This window comes from Larimichthys crocea, chromosome XXII (assembly GCF_000972845.2).
Source record: "Larimichthys crocea isolate SSNF chromosome XXII, L_crocea_2.0, whole genome shotgun sequence".
NCBI lineage: Eukaryota > Metazoa > Chordata > Actinopteri > Sciaenidae > Larimichthys > Larimichthys crocea.
The window spans coordinates 15,479,371-15,496,460 of NC_040032.1; the positions used below are offsets into that span (position 1 = coordinate 15,479,371).

Here is a 17,090-nt window from a genome sequence, read left to right on the forward strand (position 1 = left end):
AGCTATTAAGAGGCCATTTAATGGGCCTTCGGTCATGCAAAATGATGGACGGTCGTGAATGAGCCGGTTCAAAGAGCCGGCTCCGGTATGTGAGCCGTTGAGTAATAGTAGAAAAAGAAGCAACAAAAATTAAACTCAAAGGCAGAATGATGAATTTCGGAAAGTCAAGCTGTCATATCGAGGAGGATCCACAAACAACCTCCACAAACAAATTAAAACTGTGCATCTGCATTTAATATGATTTGTGTAGCAGAGTGGTTCTACAAGCGAGTTAGTGCATTCATTGGGCGGTTTCAGAGAGTTCAGAGTGAAAACAATTAGCTACAGCAATTTATTGATATTAGAAAATGTAATTTCTACTTTTAAATACTTCAGTACAAAGGATGTATTGAATATATACATGATATATGTGTACACATACAAATCATAAGTCAAAATAGTTGCTAAATCTGGTTGAATTATGAAAGGTACAAGTGGTAAAATGAAGAGCCGTTTGGGAGTCAAATGATCTGACTCCCTAAAAGAACCGAACTTCCCATCTGGTCGCTTCCGGCGACTTTTATTTTGAAGTACACAAAGCTGCTCCCAATCCGGGTACTTATTAGCAAGTTGCTAACTACACTCCCTGCTCTTTTTCGTCTCTCTTTTATCTTTACCTCATAATTAATATGCTTTATAAACACCATATTAACTTTTAGACATAATCAAGCTAACGTTGGCTCCCAAAAAAGACGAAAAACGTGGAGTTAAACTAGAGCATTTTTAGCTTTTTTTCCCCCTCACCGTTAGCCGGTGATACGGTTCAAAGAGCGACCGTGTTAACTTGTGACGATCAGTTGAGTCGACAGCCGTTCAAATGGGAGACATGTAGCTGTTCTAGTTAGTTTTTAAAGTCACAATTGCTAAAATAAAGACACACCCGACTGGCCTTTTTGGTGTTTAGTTTAAAAGCTACGTATTATTTTCATGTTTGGACAGCTGTCGTGACTTCCGACACCCACACACCAGTTAACACGGTCGCTCGTTAAACCGAAACACCGGCTAGAAACCGATATCGCCGTGTCTGGTTGTCATCGCTACTAACTAGAGAGATATACAACTGTTTGTGAGTGGGACATGTTTGTCAGTAGAAAATAAACTCCACTGTAACTGAATACGGTGAAGTCCAATGATGAACTCACCTCACGCAGCAGCTTTGCCGCCCATGTTGTCGTGTCAGGTATTCACCACCAGGTGTCACCATGACAACGGTGTGCACAAACTGTGCTCAGAAGGTGATTAATCACAAATATATATCACATAACGTCTATATTACATAGAAATCACTGCATAGAAACAGTTCATTATTTATTTATCGACTTATTATTATGAATTATTGCGTCAAAAAGGCATTTCTTCATAATAAATAAGAGTAATTTGATGAAAAATGGGCAGAAATGTCACACAGCGTTCATGCACGGTACAGTAAATAAAGTTGGGAAAGTCTTATCTACATGTATTTCCAAAAGTACCTCACTGCAACAACAACAATTAGTTTTCTCTGACCACAACCACACATCTTTTGCCAGTTAGTCATCCGTATGGTTCACAAAGCCAGGCGTGACTTTGCGGATATTTGTTACTTCCTCTGTGCTTTTAATTTATGAAAAATAGCATATTTGAGTTTGATTTCCAGAGAAAAAAAAGAAATACCTTATTGTTTCCACTGTGAAAGGGTTTTTCTTTACTAGGTATGATTTTGTCATTATAATCCTTGGACTTACTGGCAAATGATGATGTGTCTCCTGAACGGTTGCCATGAAATGTGGGGGAAGGCTCAAAGCGTAAAGTGTGATACTGTATGCTTATTTTGAACAAACACATGCATACACAGTCCTTATTAAAACATTTCATTTCAGTGCAACATCGCGTTCGTGCCAAATGAGTTGCTTTAAGCTTTTTTTTGGCACGTTGTCCATCCAGAGATCAGATTTTCTCATGGAGTTCACCATGAAGTGTATCCAGGAAAAATACATTATGACACAAACCGTTATTGACTTCCCTCTTTAAATCTGAGAGGAGCATAACTCAGACGAAACTCGTGACTTACGAGTCTTCTGGTGCCTGGCTCCATCTGTAATGCTCTTGTTCTCTGATTAAAAGCAGAAAAGCATCCTCTTTAGTCAAAACTTTGTCTCTGCACTTGTGTTTCTATTTATTGCCGTGGTCACGTGAGATTTGGCCTACTGTACTGCACTGCATAATTGAAAGACAGATCTCTCTTTTTTTTTAGAGTCTGTTTGAGAGGAACCACAATTGCAGAGGAAGTCATTCTGGTTTGACACCTTCTCAGATGGATTCACACAACTGCACGCATTAGTTTTCATTGTGTTTTCCACCTCTGCAGCAGTGTCACAGTGAATAGTGTTTTTAATCAATCTAAAGAGCTTACCGTGTACGTAATAGGGGGGTCATTTGCAGAGGGAACGTGTGGAGTACAGTCATATTTCACCTTGGAGAAGCCGAAACGTGACCTAACTCCGGGATTCACCCAAAAACAACTTCTCACTTTGTTAGATTGCCTTGCTGTCAGATCGTTTTAGGCTTGTTTTCCATTTCTATGATTTCTCCAACCCCTCCCCTTCTTATCCATCTATCTGCCCCCACACAACAGTCATCTACTCCCCCACTGCTATTCCCTCTGACTCTCCAAAAGGAATGCGCATCCAGCATGAAGGATTCGTCAGGATAGTTATTGCAGAAACCTACACCCTTGGCTTGGGTTTCTGCCAAGTGTAAAGGTCACTCCCACACATAATGGCAGTGGCTGCACACACTCAGACGCTGTCTGTCTGCCCCCCAGCAGACTCTGCACGTCACTGCATTCCTGCTTCTGCTGCCTGTTATCAGGACTTTGGCTTAACACAAACACAGCACAGCATGAGCAGGGAACGCTCATTTCTACTGCTCACCGTGAGCACTAACATCCTTCATCTGTGGCACCTGAAACGACTGAGCCCTAAACCCTGAGAGGAGATTATAAATGTAATCTCGGCCGCTAAGGTCAAATGCCACATGTAGCTGAAGAATCTGTGGAAACTCACTGCTTTGTGTTTTTATGAGCCGTGTCCATCCTGCTCGAGACTTTGATCAAGGTGCTCCAGCTCCGTAGTCTGTAAAAGAGGCCGATTTTATAGTGTTATTGTAACAGCATCCCCTCCAACAGGCCTCAGTAATGTAGGCCAGAGGGTTGGCTCATTGTTGAATGTTAACAGAGAAAGAATACTCCCCCCTCTAGATTTGTTATTCTTGCCTTGGTGGACTGTGAGGGCAATAGATGCTCTCTGATTTAGATGTTGTGGAGCCAAAGGAGCCCCTGGGGCTTGAGGAAAAGATGGTAAGGAGTAAAGAGTTAATTTTCTTTATTTAGATCCTGTTGGAGGTATTTTATTTGACGCAGATGGCTAAAGTTAATCCAGTTCTGTTTGGTAAATTAAAGGTTGCACATGTAGTTGTGGAATGTTAAGATTTACGGCCCTACTAGTTGAGGGCAACAACCCAAAGAGCCTCAGGCTTTGGCCCCACCTGTACACCCCGCATAATGATCAGCCACACACTCACTCACTTTTGTGGCGGTAACAGCCATCCAACCCCAATTTCAAGCTTCTTTTACCGTAAGCTTCAACCAGAGAAACCAGAAACATCTGCTGTAAAAAGATACACTCCTTTTTCTTCAGCCTCAACTTTCTGCTCCTGACACTACTCCCCTCTGCCCTTCTTTCCTAGATGCCCCCTCTGTTATACTGAAACCAGGGTTATTATGGAGAAACATCTGGCTCTAATTAAAGCCTTCTCCTCCCTTGCTCCCTCCCCGCTCACGTCATCCCCCCCCTCGCGGCTCTGTGTCGCAGCATCTCTGTCCGTCTCTCTATCCATTCTCGAACTCTCTGATTCCTCCTCTCATTCATACTCTCCGCCCATCCCAAGTGTCCCCCCCCCCTTTCCCACCTCCGTCTAACACCTCTTGCCTCCTGCTGCACATCTTCTCTTTTCTGTGATAGCTTTGCCTGCACGCTGCATCATGATGCATGTGGACTGCATCTGGGGTCTCTGCTTGTTGCTGTCTCTGAGTTTAGGATGGACGAAGGCTCAGCAGACCAATTACACCAGGTGAGAATACAGCGTGTTGTTTGTGTCTTTTAAAAAAAATGAATTTAAAATCTTCATTCAACTTTGTTGATTTTAGTTGAGGATACTTAGTTTTAACAAAGATCAACTAATTGACTTCACAAGAGTGTGCAACTTTAGGGTGAGAAACTCTCTGAATTCTTTCCCGTCTCTGTAAGTAAATTCTTTCCAGTTTACTGTTTGATTGGGCACAGAGTTGTCTTGTTGGATTTTGGCTCGTGATGTGAGGTACGCTGAGTCTGCAGTGGCTGAACCATATGTTAATGCTTTTTGTTCTGCCTGTGGGGTCTGATCAGAGCCACTTGGCTCCGGCTCTGGACATCTTGGCTCTAATCAGCAAGCGTCTGACTGCTGGGGTTCTTCTGTCTGAGCTTGTAGTTTTTTTTCGCTGTGTCTAAGTATATGTTTACTCCCCTAGAAGGAGAGGAGATATCTGCCAAATGTTTTTCTAACTTTCCTACTTCTTGTGTAATGTCATAAATAACTTAAACAAAACAATTTTCACAGTTGAGCCAAAAACAAACAACCTTTCGACCACACACAGATAAAAAAAAAAAATAATAACTTTAGTTTACAAACTTTACAAACAGGTTTCTATGTCTCTCTGCTGGTAGCAGCCTGAAATATGAAATTTTCCCTTTTGTGGAATGAGTTTTGACATTCAGTGTGTGGAAAGTAACAGAATTTATTACATGATGTAACACAATAACTATGTGTCGTGTCAGCTGTAAAATGTGCGTGTCAGCTAAGTCTGATGAATTGAACTTTCTTTATTTAATAATTTTGTTCATGCATCTTAATTTCTATGACTGGAAAGCAGCAGCAGTAGATGCTTGAGAGTGGAAAGCAAAATACACACCACCTTCTTTTCAATTATGGCACCAGTCCAGGCTTTCCAGATTTTCCTGATGCAAGCGGTTGCATAATTTCAAATTTAAATAGATTTAATATTTCATCACTGTGTAGTCACTTCAACCCCAGAGTGTTCAGTATTAATAAATCATTTTATAAAAAATATAAATAAGATATAAATATAAATAAGACACTTTCTGAAACACATTATGATAAAATTCTATTTCATCTTTAATTTTTAGAATAATGAATACATATTTATTTTTATTTTTCTGGCTGGTTTTATTCCATAATATCACTTTTTATGACACATCTCAAGCTAGCACACTCAATAACAACAAGAACAACCCTAAAGTTATTCTGAATGAAGGAACTAGAGACCTCACACAGATCTATAATTATATTACACACATATATATATATATATATAATATATATATATATATAATTTACAGATTTTAAAAAAAGAAATCACTTGCAAGCATTAGCAACACCCTGTAGAGGTTAACACAGCAACTTTTGGACAGATAATCTTTCCTTTATTTAGAGAACACTCAGTTTTTCCAGTAAATTCTTCAATACCTCTGTGACCCAGAGTATTCAGAGTTTAAAGCAGGAAGTCGGTCAAGTGTCTGTGGGAGTTGGCTGAGTCTTACTGGAATTGTATTAATGCAAAACTGTTTCACTCCAGCAGTATTGTCCATGATATTACGACCAGTCTCTCCTTTATTGTGTCTTTCAACACAGGCCTGTGTTCTATTGTGGAGGAGACATGGTGGCGGACTCAGGCTTTATTGGCAGTGAGGGTTTCCCGAGCTTTTACAAACCCAACAGCAAATGCACCTGGCGAATCACTGTGAGTCACTTACCGTGTCTAAATACTGACTCCTTCCTCAGCCAGTCTCTCAAAGTCTGATTCATATACAATCTGCCTACAGGTCCCAGAGGGAAGTGTCGTCACACTCTCCTTCCGCATTTTTGACCTGGAGGCTGACTCACAATGTCGATACGACTATCTGGATGTTTACAATGGCCATTCCAACTTGGTGCAGAAACTTGGTCGCTTTTGTGGAACTTTCCGGCCGGGTACTCTTATTTCTACCACAAACACCATGATGCTGGAGATGGTGACTGATGGAGAGACGCAGACAAGAGGGTTTGTGGCCTATTTTAGTGGAACCAAACCCTATGGAGATGGTATGTGGTCACATTTTAGAGTGATTTTTGATGCTGTCATGCATGCAAATATGTTCAACATGCATGGGATTACAACACACCACAAAGTAGTCAAAGGAATTTTTCACAACATGTTGCTTTCATAGGGCCGTAGTAGTGAGGGGAAATAGTGGAAACAGCCATTAGTAAATCATAATATTAGTATCAAAAACATAATGGAGACTGTGTACTGCATATAGTTTAAGCCACTGCTGCAGTAATTTGGACATGAAATGGTTCTCTCAAAACAATCTGTCTTTCAAGAAAACAAAGGCAGGCTGCCAAAAAAGGAAAGGAAGAGAGGAGAAAGCAAGTAATTTGAGTGAAAACAGCTTTGTTTTACCACAACTTGCTAGTTCCTGTTATAAACCGAGCTTTTTTCTACCTTTTTCCAGCTCTCTGTCCCCAAATTTCCTGTTTTCTCTCTTCTGTCTGCCCTATTAAAAGCATTAAATGCCCAAGAACTATAAAGAAGGAAAAGACATGCATAAAAGCTGTTATTTTACTATGCCTCTTAACTTGCACAATTTATTTCTGCCAAAAAAAAGTCCAAAAGTCATGAAGAAGAACTAAATTAGTTTCATCTACCGTTACCTTTATTCATTGTGTTTGTGTGACTTGTTTCAGACCAACAGTTCTGTGGGGGAAAGATGACAAAAGCCCAGGGAGAGATCATGACGCCCAACTGGCCTGACAAGAAATACCCACCAGGAGCAAGCTGCTCCTGGCTTATCACTGTGGAGCCCAATATGGTTGGCGACATACTTACTCCCAGCATGCAAGCATTACACACTCAACAAGGAAAGAAACACGTTATCATGTTACGTTTCTGTTTCGGTTTGGTTACCAGGTAATCCAGGTGAAGTTCGACAAGTTCCTCTTGGAGGCTGACAGTTATTGTCGGTTCGACTATGTCGCATTCTTTAATGGTGGTGAGAAAGATGATTCACGTCTGATCGGAAAATACTGTGGCGATGAAGCCCCGCAGTAAGTGACAGATATCTCCAAAGCAGTTTTGTTGGCCTTTCAAGTCAGGACTACTCACAAGTTTACACCTTGTTTTCTACCTGTCTCCTGTCCAGGCCCATTGTTTCCACCAGCAACGTGCTACTGGTCCAGTTTGTGTCTGACCTCAGTGTGACATCTGACGGGTTCTTTGCCCAATACAACAGTTTCCCACTTGGTTCTGAGATACCAGCAGTTGACACATCTCGTACGACGTTTGTCCCCAGAAAACCTGTAGTCAGACCTGTCCCACGTGAGCGTCTTACCACCACTACACAACCACCTGTCACAACCACCAAATATGTGCCCACCGAGAAACCCAAACCAGTCAAGCCCCCAAGAGGCCGTGGACAGGGCAACACAAGTCCAGACGGGAGGGTGGTCGTCGCAAGGCCAAACGGAAAGAGGCCTGGTGGGTGATGTCATGTGAACGATATGGTTCTGTGTCAGTGTGCAGAAGATGTATGTTGAATGTGTATGTTTATGTATGTTCTTTATGTTTTAGTCGCTCAAAATCCTCTGTGTGCCAAAGCCTGTAAAAGAGCTGGAACCATCAAGACCAGTTTCTGTGCCAGCGAATTTGGTAAGTTTCCTGCTGTTTCCGTATGCAACCAGTAACAATAAGGTTTTGTGTGCTGACTGAGCCCTCCCTCTTCCAGTGCTTACCGGGAAGGTCACCTCTCTGGCCCCTGGTCCCAGAGGCACTCTTATTGTTAGCGTGTCCATCATTAAGACCTACAAGGCCGGTCGACTAACAATCACACAAGTCGGAGAGACCATGTCAGTCAAGCTGATGTCACAGTGCAAGAAGTGCCCAGTGCTCCGCAAAGGTAAATTTGATTTACACACACATGCCACAGATCGTTATCATTTCCATTCACTCACATAATACTGATCAATGTCTTTCCGATAGGTGTCAACTACATTATCATGGGTCAAGTGGATAGCGACGGACGTGGTACCCTGGAACCTGGTTCATTCACAGCTGCATACAAAGCCCCACATCACAGATTATTAATGAATATCAACAACCAACCCTGTTAAACTCACATCTGTCCAGACCTGGAAATTCAGATGTCATGTCAGACAAACAAATCCACACATCCCAATGTGAAACACAGGTCTATTAAAAGCACAATATTACAGAATATTGAAACGTAATGTCAGTTTTCTACACCAATTTAAAGGAATACAAATTTATTCAAACACATGCCAAACCTTACGTTTGTAATTTATATATGAATAAAGGGTTTTATATCTCTTTCAAATGGTTTGACTGCTTATTTCTAACTTTGAAACCCTCTGTCCAGCTGTGCCTCTAGTACCACCTAGTGGTTTTGTAGGAAAATAGCACTCAAGCTTTAAACTAAACTAGACTTTTCTTTGACATGAGTTCACCATTATGAGTCATATAATCTACCGACAAGATATCAAGTCTTACAACGAGATACATGATCCCCAAATGGAGTAAAATGAGAATATTAGATCATAAACAAAACAAACAAACATTCATATATGTCGTGCCCAGCTGGCCTGTCCAGGATGGTCTGGGATCAGCTCTGACCCACTTTGAATACGAATATGAAGACAATATATAAATAAATTAACTCTTGTTGCTATGGTCCAAACAGGCAGAACATCCAGAACTGAATAGTACAAAGTGAACAAATACTACATTACATAGCTATTAATGTCACAAATATGTGTATCCACGCGAGAATATTATGAATCCTAGCTGATCTATAAATATATATATATATATATAATATACACTCACTTAGTCATTCCAGAAATATTTTTTTATCATTCACAGCTGTCATCTATCATCTGTCTTTGCAGGACATAACAATTATGGCAGCCCACAAACATCACAAAATACTCTTTATTGAAAGTCATCTCAAGATACAAAATATAATAATAATCATCATACAATGGAGATATATTTTTTTTATTAGATACAAAAAATACTTTTTGTTTTATTTAATCAAGAGAATTAGAATCAAAATCAAAATCAAAAGAAATAAAATGCAGTTTCTATTAGTCACCAGTAGAGGTAGATGAAGGTCCAGAATAAATTTATTTTGAGTCATTTCTTGACAGCAAAACCAGTTCTTTGGTCTGACTTAATATGTATTATTATTTTTTTAACAAATTCTCATTTGACAAAAACATTTTCAATTTTTTCATAAAGTGAAATGAACAACACATCAAGTACATAATCAACTGATCTAATTCAATTCACTTTCATTTCTAGAACGCCAAATCATAACAAAAGTAATCTCACGACACTTTAAATAATCTATGACGTGTAAATTATGTACAGAAGTTAGAATAAAACTATTAACATCACCCTGGGAAATCTCTGCTATCACAGACAGTGTTCTTGCTGCTCCAAAGCAGAGCTCAAATGGTCAGTGTAAACAAAGAGATGATCATCAATGAGCCAGATAATACTAAAAAATGTATCTATCTGCCTTCGTTTTGGGCGTGAGAGGCTTAATTAGTATTAAGCAACATGAGTTTGGCAGCTAAAGAACAATAATGTCCCAAATGCTACGCCTTTGACTTGAATAATATATGCTACAATCTAAATATACAGACTTTTGTGTATGGAAGTTTACATGAGACACACGTCTTTTACCTCTTTATCCATTCTGTGTATTTAATCCTTCTTTATACTTCTCTTAAATTCAATTGGTTGACTTCAGTCCATCATGCTGCAGGTGTGAAACACAAAGCTCAGCAAGTGAAGTGGCAGTTTATTGTAAAAAAAAAAAAAAAAAAAAAAGGTATAAAATACATTTAATACATGTATACAAAGAGAAATATTGACGTCCAAACGTTGAATATAAATGATGAAATGGATTTTTACAATGGAGAAAAAGAATACAGTGGGAATTATCATTTTTTTTAAAAAGATCCACACTCAAACAACCCAGCTCTGGTCATTAAACAGGGATACATATTACAACCATATACAAATCTCTCACTCTTAGACCCAGACACTGCCTTTCCCCTCCCTCTCCAAAGCTCCCTGCTGGCCACAGCAGCCCCCTGCATCACCCCCCCGGCTGCGAGAGGCGGGCAGGTTCTTGTAGACGGCGCGGCTGTAGGGAATGAAACACATGCCCAGCTGGAGGTGTCGGGCCAGGCGACAGTAGGCAGCCAGCGCCAAGACCAGCAGAGGGGTGAGCAGCAGAAAGCCCACAACCAGCAGAGCCACGCAGCTGCCGTCATCCAACAGGTCTGAGCAATACACTGATGTTCCATGGGGCTGCACCTGGAGAACAAGAGGAGCAAAGTGAATGAATAATTACATGGATGCACAAATGAAGGATTATACACACGCACACACACGTGTGTGGTTAGGGCATACTATTGTCCCACAGTGCATTGCACAAAGGGAACCAGAGCAGCTTAGCCACAGCTGCAAAAAATTTAAATTTAAGCTCCAGGAAGATCCAGTAAGATCTTGGAAAACAGTATCAAATCTCTGGAAAAACATCACAGTGGCATTCCCAGATTCCCAGTTTGACTGACAGTCCACATCATTTCCTGTTCTCTGAAAAGGAATTGGGACGCAGCAGCAGTCTGACCCACTATATTTCACCCTGTCGCACTTCTGTCAGTCAAAAAAACAACAACAGATTCTTACTGTGGAGTGGCAGAGGAAGCCGAATATGATCATAGTAAGAGCCGGGGTGAGGATGATGCCGAACACGACGCTGGCCAACAAGCCGTTGATCAGTGCTATGATCATATTCTGTGCAGTGACCAGCACAGAGCATGCCCAGCAGTCCAGGGAGCCTCTCAACTCCGGGGGGTTGTCAGCAGCTTCGCTTCCCCCCTGGGAGTACGGAGGTGGCACCACGACCCCTGACCCCGCTCTGGAGGGGGTGCCTCGCTCAGAGAGGCCATGCTCAGATATCGTCTTCTCCAGTGTCCCGTTCCGTGACAGACTCATCTTCTTTGCTTATGCTGCAGGAGAGAAAAAACAGTTTTAGCCCAATAACTGATGAATCTACCCAGTAGTTGGGATTGCAGTGGATTTATACGAACCCTGCTGTTAGGACTGAATGTTTACATTTGGAGGAAATCCGCATTAATTCAATTTTGTGTGTATTTATCGGAGTGTGCCAAGTATTTTAAGTGACCGTACTGGTGGTGGTGGTGTGGTTGAAATAGAATTTTCTGTTGCATTAAAATCTTCTCTCCTGTCTGCATGCCCTGATTTCTCCAGCCTATCCACTAAAAACATGGAAAGCTAAAGAATGTTCATCCATTATGCAATGAGTTTCTTGAATAATGTGGTGAAAGCTGTGGAAAGTCAACACAGATAACTTTGCACGGCACTAAGTGCGAGGAAATGGGTTCCACTGACCCCACCTCCAAGCTCCAGATTAACCGCGACGCAGAACAATGAGCTGGGAACAGCTGGAAAACTCTGAAAATTCCCTCTTATCACTAATCTGAGCATCGGAACGATGTTATGACTCTGAATTTGAAAGAAGAAATGCGCAACAACTCCTGCTAAACATTTCTACTTGATTAATTAGTTGTGACGAGAATATGACAGAGCCGAATTTGACCATTTCCTTCTGTTCTCGTTACAGCTACTGTTATGATGCCAAGAAGTGCCATGTGGGACACGTGTTTTACGAGCAATGTTTCTTTCTTGTTCTCGTCTGTCAGCATCATTTTAAGTAAATTCAAGATGACTGAAGTCATACCGCCCCCTTCCATTAAGGTCACTTGTTTGTGATGCTCCATAAAGAGAAAACTAGAGTGTACTTAAACATGAACAGTGGCACACTGCGGTAAACCAAGCAAATATATATATATAAAAAAAACATCAGAAGACTTTCTGTTGTTGACTTTGGGATAATATTTTTTTAATTTATGTGGCTTTTTTGTGGATTTATTGGCTTTTATATTGTATAAATATATTTTCCCTGCTTTAAAAGACTTTTATAGGTACAATCCTGTGGCCAAATTGAATTGCTTTCATCTCAAAGTTGTCCTGTTTCTAAGCGTTCGTCAGTTCCATTCAATCACAGCAGCTCAGATGCTCGCTGCTTGATGATGCCATCGATACAGCCTTCTTGTTGAAGTGGTGGATCAACTTCAGAAATCAAAACTCACTCACAGGAATGAACAGCGAGAGAAACATGTCCAGTAAAATATATATCTACTCAAGTAAAGTTTTGTTTGGGTTAGGATTAGAATTATCTTCAATGGTTTTATTTTTTAAAAAAGAAACAGGGATGAAGTTTGTTGTACTCACTGTGCGGTAAACCTGGCGATGTGTCCTCCTGCAGTCTGATGGAGGTAAAATGATGGGACTCTGAGAGACCTGAACAGCGGTGAGTGGTCAGAGACAAAGAGAATTTCAAGAATTTCCTCCTGATGTATGTCTTCTGTGTTTAAAACTCCAGGTCTTGAGGGAGGTATCCAATTGAAAGTTGAGTTTCTACCACTTAACTGAATCTAAGAAAGGAAAAAAAACAAACACTTTCTCCTTTTGTCTTCTGGCCTATTTCCAAAAATATCATCAGATATTTGCCCTCTGTTATGAATCTAAACGTCTCACTGAGATCTCTTACACAGCACGTCAGAAAGGAGCTCTACAGACTTCTTCAGGCAAATTCTGCTTTCCCACTGGCTTCAGCGCTTCCTTCCCTGACATTCTGTTTCCTCAGTCCGACTCCACTTTGAGATATGATTGAGTGCGTAAGAGGCTATGAGTGCGTGCATGTGTGTGAGTGTGTATCCTGTGATGCAAATGCACAGAAAAGCAGGCTGGGCTGTGTTACAGACAGGGGAGCAGTGGAGGGTTTCTGTGATAACCCCTGGAAACCAGGGGGAGGGAGGAAGGAGAGTTTATTTGGATAGATTAGAGGAGTCAGGGTACGCAGCCCATTCCATAACACTTTACACCCTCACTGAGGATTTTCTCTCCTCCACAGTCAAATACTGATAAGGTGGGTTTCAAAATCCAAAACAAGTAGTTTTATATATATGCTAATATATGTGGCTTTAACCCTTAAGTCCACCAGAGCATATCTTTACATTCCTACATGCTGCAATGCCATTTCTGGAGCATTTCAACATGCTATACATCAATACAGATTTTACGTGACAGTCAATGCTCACAACACGATGACGAATTTTCCAGCGTAGGAAGTGCTGTGAATACCCGAGGTCTGGATTATAAAGTTTGCGTTGTGTTGTTTTTACTGGATTTTTACAAACCTATTAATGGAAGGAAACTGCGCTCTGGGACACAATGCATACATGATATGTAAGTGTATCTTCTTCGGTTTTATATGCAAAAAGAATTATTGCTCTATCTTATTCGGTTGCAATTTTATAGATATTTAGGAAAAAACTACAGTAACCATGAAAATACACAAAAACATAGTTTGTCTGTTCTGGACTTCTGTAGAAACACAGCTATTCATGATGGCGGACCCTGCCGAAGAGGACCCATGGCACCTATAAGGTAGCATAACAACTCTGATTTTCATTTGTATTATATTCTATTTCTGCCATATTCTTTAAATAGTGACCCCCTAAATCTTCCACAGTGGACCTTTAAGTCTGTAGATGTTATAGTCCCCACGCCTAGCACTTCATTGTTCACACCCTCATTAGGTGTGAACAATGAGACAGCATGACTCAACCGCTCTGTTGAAAGACGGAGCTCTGAAATAAAAAAGGTAAAGCCCCAGAGCTGCTTAAGATTTGTCTCAGAAGCAGGAATGACAAACGATTGGCCCTTGACCCTTCTGATGAAAAACAGAGCTCCGCTTTCAGAAAACATAAGGAAATGAGAACGGGGAGGGAGGAGGTGGTGGTGGAAGACTGACTAATTTGGTGGGGAAAAGAAGCTATCATGGGACTGATAAGAAGCCAGTGGGGCTCAGTTCAAAGGGTGAAATCAGTTTTTTTGATATGAAGTCTCATTATTTCATCCCACTCTGGGCATCTTTGTTTATTTATTTCTTAGATAGACAAGATCCCTGGAGAGAATATTGGTATTTTAACAGTTGGTACAAAGAAAAAATGATCAAAGCAATGGTGGCATTAGTACTCAGAGTACCAAAAAACGTGGGAGCAAAGGGTGGTTTTGTCATTAACAATGCCAAAGCGTGTTGTTTGTATGTGTATGTCAATGTCTGAGGGGGTTGGTAGAGGAAGAATGGTCTTCCTGTCCTTGGAACGAGGATATCCGCTGCTGTGTCCACGTTTATGATGAGATGTCCTAACATCTGCAGTTTTGGCGACGAATGTCCTTTCACCCGGGAGGTTAAGATGACATAAATGACAAAAATAGCACCTAGAAAGGAAATTATCTCTGGTTTGCACATGGAAAAGTTAATGACAGTACAATGAGTATGTGGTTTCATGTGGTCTACATCTGTTATGTTATTCTAGCTAACCTGGTTTGACAGGCTATAAGCTGGAGGCTCAGTATGACTGACCACGGTCAAATCTTCTAGGCCACACTTCTGTGACCTCCACAATTCATTTGTTCAACACGTTATTCAGGTTTCTTTTTGGATTACTAGGTCTGTTAACTATATGGAGCAGCTGCAGCCTGCAGCTTTGACAAGGTGGTATCAGAAAAAAAACAAATTCTCTCTCCTCCCACATCAACTCTCTGAAGGTAGCCTCAAGCAAACTGGTCCAGTGAAGCCACCCAGTGGCCATTAACTGTAGGTTAAAAGGGCAGCTACATCATGTCAGTGTTTGAACTAACATAGGTACAATGACACTTACTGACGCTAAGTAGGTGGATTTACCATGATCATGCCAACATCCATTTAATAGCGCTGAACACAAGCTGAGGCTGATTGGAGGTATTTAATCAGAAATCTCTCTGAACCAGGCAGCAACCTCCGTGGCTGTGAAGTGAAACCAATGTGGAAGTGCCAAAAACTTCACACTGGCATGTTTACAGCCTGGTACAGAAACAGTTTTGGTTGTTGTGGAAATTCTCTGCTGCTGGTGAAGAATGAAATAGAGACTTCTGCCGGCCAACAAGGTTTTCATTTTATTTTCAAAGAAGAGGTCAGTCAACACACGGGCGGTCAAAGGTGGAGAAAAGACCCCGAATATGGGGACACCAAGAAATTTATACCTGAGGGGCAACTCCTTTCACATCCCTTTGTCTGCTTAAGGAGACGCCCCTTCAGGAAGTGTTTCCACACCCTTTTTGTCTGTTGCAAGTATTGGCGCCGGCCCCCCGTTGATGTGTTTTACACCTGAAGTATCCTGCAAGATCTTGTATTTAGGTGCAAAGTTGAGTCAGGGCATCACAATTTACAAAGACAAAAGGAGCTGGTGCGTCTCTAGTGAATGAAACAAAGGCATTGAATTTACTATTACATGGTCTCTAGAGTTAATTTCACCGTTCATGACAACTGTACCGAGGGTGAGTTCTTATAGAACTCATCTGTTCGAATAACAGCATGGATTAAGAGGCAGGTGCCATTACAGGTGACTTGTTTGAGCAACCAGGCATCATTCAGCCCGCCTCAGATCCACCGACTATCCACGTCCAACTTCACAACGGCTCTTCAGAAACCTGCAGGTGACGTCACAAATCCGACGTCCATTCTTAATACCGTCTATGCTATGAACAGATGACAATCGTTACTATTCATCCAACAGTTGTTGAAGCATTTCACTCATTTAACTCCCATTGTGATCAATGCAGCTTATAGTTTTAGAGATAGAGTCTGAGCCAAAGTAGTGAGGCAAAGACTGTTATCTCTAAGACAATAAACCCAAAAGTCTGCATATCTGTCTCTCTGCTAGTCCAAAATTTTTTCCATACCAACACTGAGTTAATCAAAACAGTAAAAATAATTTCACATGGAAGCCAGTTTCATGCCTGTCAAGTAGTTATTAAGTTGAATTTCTCAGATATTGAGCTGTATGAGAAACAATATGCAAAACTGCAGAAATGCAGCCACGGTTTTCCAACGAAACAGTGAAAGAAAGAAAAAAAATGTTCATCATATCCAGCGAGAGGATGCCTGGGTACCTGCAAACCTCAAACATCTCCACACCACAACAAGGAAATCAAGGCCAAAGACGCATTGTTGAATAATTTATCAAAACATTTTATTTTCTTGAACAACAATACAATATGTCACAGAAAAAAATCACAGAGGGATTTAAGACAGGTCTGGCTCAGGTTTTCTTCTATGTGAGTTCTTTTTGAAACAATAAGTGCAGCATAAATCAAACAAGTCAAGAGGAAAAAAGGGCATCGTTACATCCTTCAAATAATACTAATAATGAGGACAAGACACAAATAAAACGAAACCTCGACGTCATTAAAAGTCACATCCCTAAAAGTGTCTGCAAAAGTGTCAAGAATTACAACTACTGCTAATGCTCATCAAAAACCACTAATGCCTCACAAGATTATGAATTTCATACAATGGAAAAAAAAAACATTTTAAAAGATCTGGTATTCATCTGTTAGATACAGTACAAAGACATCATTCCATTTCTGTTACTGTGTTGAAATGGTTCTAAGCACCAACCGGTCGGTTTAAGTTGTCTCACTGACTTCTGTTCATACATCATTATATGTTGTTTAATGAGGGGGCATTGAGGCAAGGAGGGGTCTAGCACCATGAAAATTAAACCACCCTCTGATTGCACTTCCCCTATCCACACATTATGACCATTTTACACTTTTAAAATACCTTGTAGCCCCTTATCAAGTGAAGTACCCTTTGATATGCAATAAATATATAAGAAAACAACCATGTACAGTATAAATAATGTCACAATTTACAATTTTCCATTTCCTCTGTAATCCAAAAAACAGA

The 17,090-nt window shown here is 40.7% G+C and overlaps 3 protein-coding genes across 4 annotated transcripts in view; 2 read left to right on the forward strand and 1 right to left on the reverse strand.

The window, feature by feature from the left end:
• Positions 1-3,983: 3,983 nt before the first annotated feature.
• On the forward strand, positions 3,984-8,507 carry pcolcea (procollagen C-endopeptidase enhancer a). The gene is made up of 9 exons (XM_027273885.1): positions 3,984-4,149; positions 5,767-5,875; positions 5,958-6,216; positions 6,862-6,986; positions 7,085-7,221; positions 7,317-7,651; positions 7,745-7,822; positions 7,899-8,069; positions 8,153-8,507. Exons 1-9 carry the CDS (start codon positions 4,061-4,063, stop codon positions 8,281-8,283), a joined length of 1,434 nt encoding a protein of 477 aa, XP_027129686.1. The 5' UTR covers positions 3,984-4,060; the 3' UTR covers positions 8,284-8,507.
• Positions 8,508-9,105: 598 nt separating this feature from the next.
• On the reverse strand, positions 9,106-13,029 carry tmem88a (transmembrane protein 88 a). The gene is made up of 3 exons (XM_027273388.1): positions 12,524-13,029; positions 10,895-11,217; positions 9,106-10,519 (listed from the first exon to the last, which is right to left on the reverse strand). Exons 2-3 carry the CDS (start codon positions 11,201-11,203, stop codon positions 10,232-10,234), a joined length of 597 nt encoding a protein of 198 aa, XP_027129189.1. The 5' UTR covers positions 11,204-11,217; positions 12,524-13,029; the 3' UTR covers positions 9,106-10,231.
• A 332-nt stretch (positions 13,030-13,361) lies between these two features.
• Positions 13,362-17,090, forward strand: part of LOC113744330 (endonuclease domain-containing 1 protein) — a 29,479-nt gene continuing 25,750 nt past the window's right edge. For both annotated transcript variants that reach the window (XM_027273386.1, XM_027273387.1), the window contains exons 1-2: positions 13,362-13,540; positions 13,685-13,741. The gene's annotated coding sequence lies outside the window, so the exon portion shown is untranslated. The remainder of the gene's footprint in view (positions 13,541-13,684; positions 13,742-17,090) is intronic.

Excerpts from the sequence above, each read along its gene's own strand:
- pcolcea (XM_027273885.1), top strand. The coding sequence starts at position 4,061 with ATGATGCATGTGGACTGCATCTGGGGTCTCTGCTTGTTGCTGTCTCTG. Across the intron at positions 4,150-5,766 it reads CAGCAGACCAATTACACCAG|GCCTGTGTTCTATTGTGGAG; the intron begins GTGAGAATACAG and ends CTTTCAACACAG. Across the intron at positions 8,070-8,152 it reads GTGCCCAGTGCTCCGCAAAG|GTGTCAACTACATTATCATG; the intron begins GTAAATTTGATT and ends TCTTTCCGATAG.
- tmem88a (XM_027273388.1), bottom strand. The coding sequence starts at position 11,203 with ATGAGTCTGTCACGGAACGGGACACTGGAGAAGACGATATCTGAGCAT. Across the intron at positions 10,520-10,894 it reads GCTTCCTCTGCCACTCCACA|GTGCAGCCCCATGGAACATC; the intron begins GTAAGAATCTGT and ends CTTGTTCTCCAG.